At 46.1% G+C, this 2,500-nt stretch overlaps 1 protein-coding gene across 1 annotated transcript in view; it reads left to right on the top strand.

Moving 5' to 3' along the window:
- The window catches only part of trabd2b (TraB domain containing 2B), a 79,965-nt gene that overhangs the window by 44,911 nt on the left and 32,554 nt on the right, over positions 1 to 2,500 (top strand). Inside the window, exon 3 of the mRNA XM_062556063.1 lies at positions 727 to 873. Within this exon, the coding sequence (XP_062412047.1) occupies positions 727 to 873 (147 nt within the window). The remainder of the gene's footprint in view (positions 1 to 726; positions 874 to 2,500) is intronic.

The raw sequence follows: 2,500 nt of genomic DNA, 5'->3' as shown, positions 1-2,500 counted from the left end.
CGCCATAAATTCAGCCTAAAGAGGGTTTACTTTTTATTTTAATGGGGGCTGTAAATTCAGTGCGCTCGGGCCCGGGGAGAGCTATTTTTAAAGGGGCACTCTCCCTCTTTTGCGCCTCTCCGCGCGCTTTCGCTTTTCCCATTTCCCTGGACTGGAGTATTGCCATCCTGCCCAGAAAGTATCCCTGTGTGTGTGTGTGTGTCTGTGTGTGCGTGTGTGTATCTGTCTGTCTGCGTGTGTGTGTGTGTGTGTGTGTATCTGTGTGTCTGTGTATGTGTGTGTGTGTGTGTGTGTGTGTGTGTGTTCTGCACCTTCAGTTAACCTGTCTAAAGTTTCATATTTGATATTTGAATATTGAAAGTGTTATAGTGTGTGTGTGTGTGTGTGTGTGTGTGTGTGTGTGTGTGTGTGTGTGTGTGTGTGTGTGTGTGTGTGTGTGTGTTTGTGGCAATGTTTCTGTGTGTGTATTTGTGCTATCGGGTTGGGTTTGTCCGTGTGTGTGTGTGTGTGTGTGTGTGTATGTGTGACTTTTGGAGTGTGTGTGGACAGCATTCTTGTGTTAGCTCATGTGTTATTAAGCATGGTGATGACGTAACCTCAACCCTAAGCCATTCCTGGCCAGTTGTTTCTTTTTCCAGTGTCACTCACTGAGCACATGCAGTACTCGACCACTCTTGACCAGTGCTGACCGGGCCTGTTCGGTTCTGTTCGGTTCTGTCCCTACAGGTCTTGTTTGCGCTCAACCACACACTGCTGCAGCACGAGGGAGTCCGCGCGGGCAGTCTGCAGGGCTCCTACACCACCGAGGACCTCATCACACACTACAACTGCGGGGACCTCGGCACCATCATCTTTAACCACGACACCTCACAGGTGAGTCAGAGCTCTGGCCGCCATGATTGGCTACCTCCGCTGGGGGAGTTGGAGGTACTTTTACAGTAACAAAGGCAAACATTTAAGAGCATTTGTGAACAGTTTTTCAATCACTTTTTTGTAAGCTGTCTGAAGAGCGTGCTGGAGAAGGGTTACCATTTAAATTGAACAATTTAGGATGCTTATTCAAAAATGTGCAGATTTAGCAGTTCAAAGAAAACATTTTCTCCTTGAATGTTCACCTCTGGTCAAAGAATTTGGATGCACCGCACATCAGGCTAGTTCAGTGGGGAGACAAAAACACAGTTTATATGTGATCAGTACAACGTGAGGTGGCATGCTACTGTTACACGGAATATCCGCATGGAATTGAGGCTCAGAGGTGTAGCTATTCTTGGCTCTCCAAAACGATATTATTCCAACCCCTATTTAAGTCATTCATACATTTGTGGAATTTCTACCTTTTCTACCTAATGTCTGTCGAATTAGAATTATCACCTCCTTTCACAGGTAATTGAAATTTCACTTTGAAAGACTATCACAACTATAATGATGTTTTTTTTAAAAGCCACTTTATGAAAAGAAAAATAATTACTTCCTTCATTTTCTTAACCAACATACTGCAGCTATTACAGATTAGTGACAGAAACGGTAAAATTCAACGTGCTGTGGTAGTACTGTATACTGTAAGTCTCAGCACTTAGACAAATTACCCAAACTGCCTTGTAAGAAGTCAATAAATTTGAGCTGAACTAAGCGAAATTCTTTCACTGTGAATTTTTGTCCTTCAGATGTATACGTTATGAAATAGCTCTTGTGCTTTACTTCTTGTCTATGACGTTAATCACCACATGCAAGCCATTATCCCTCTTGCCGAGTCTGCACAATACCATTGTCATTTACCACTGACACAGCCCTTGTTATGATTATAGCTCACTGCAGTGGTTCTCAAAGTAAAAATGTCCCACTGAAACAAAGCAAGGTGCTCCTCGGTTCCCCCCCACACCCTCCCCTGCCTTCCTCTAAAGCCCCCCAGGCCCGCATTACAGCCCATTGAAGCCTGCTTACCACATGCTATTACAATCAGTCTCTGCCCAGACCTCAGTGTTGTGATGTATAGCCATCTCTGGGAACCTGGGGTCTGAGAGGCAGGTGCTCCCTGATGGATGAACTCTAATCCAGAGCCCCCCACACCCTCCAAACCCCCCCAACCCCCCCCCCCCAAACCCCCCTCACCCCCACCCCCACCTCCTTAGCTCCCACAATTCAATCTTCATCTCGCTAACGGCCGTCCAGACAGCTAAGGGAAAGCCTAATGTCTTTCAACTGTTTCAACATAGATTACTCAACTGGGCCCGCGTTCCCCCAAGTCAGCATAGCATAGCGTAGCATAACCACACAGCACACTTCTGTTAAGGATGTGAAGAAAGAAAGAGAGGGAGAGAGGGAGCGAGGGAGAGAGAGAGGAAACTGGGGTGAAAGACAGAGGAGATAAGCAAGAGGTGCTGTGTTGCTGAAGATTGTGTTAAGGGGAGAGCAAATGAGTGAGAGAGTGGAGAAAAGCGAAAGATAGGTAACGGAAGAGGTGAACGACAGGTGAAGAGAAGCAGAGATAGAGATAGCAGGG

This window comes from Sardina pilchardus, chromosome 15 (assembly GCF_963854185.1).
Source record: "Sardina pilchardus chromosome 15, fSarPil1.1, whole genome shotgun sequence".
NCBI lineage: Eukaryota > Metazoa > Chordata > Actinopteri > Clupeiformes > Clupeidae > Sardina > Sardina pilchardus.
This window is presented reverse-complemented; position numbering and strand designations above follow the sequence as displayed.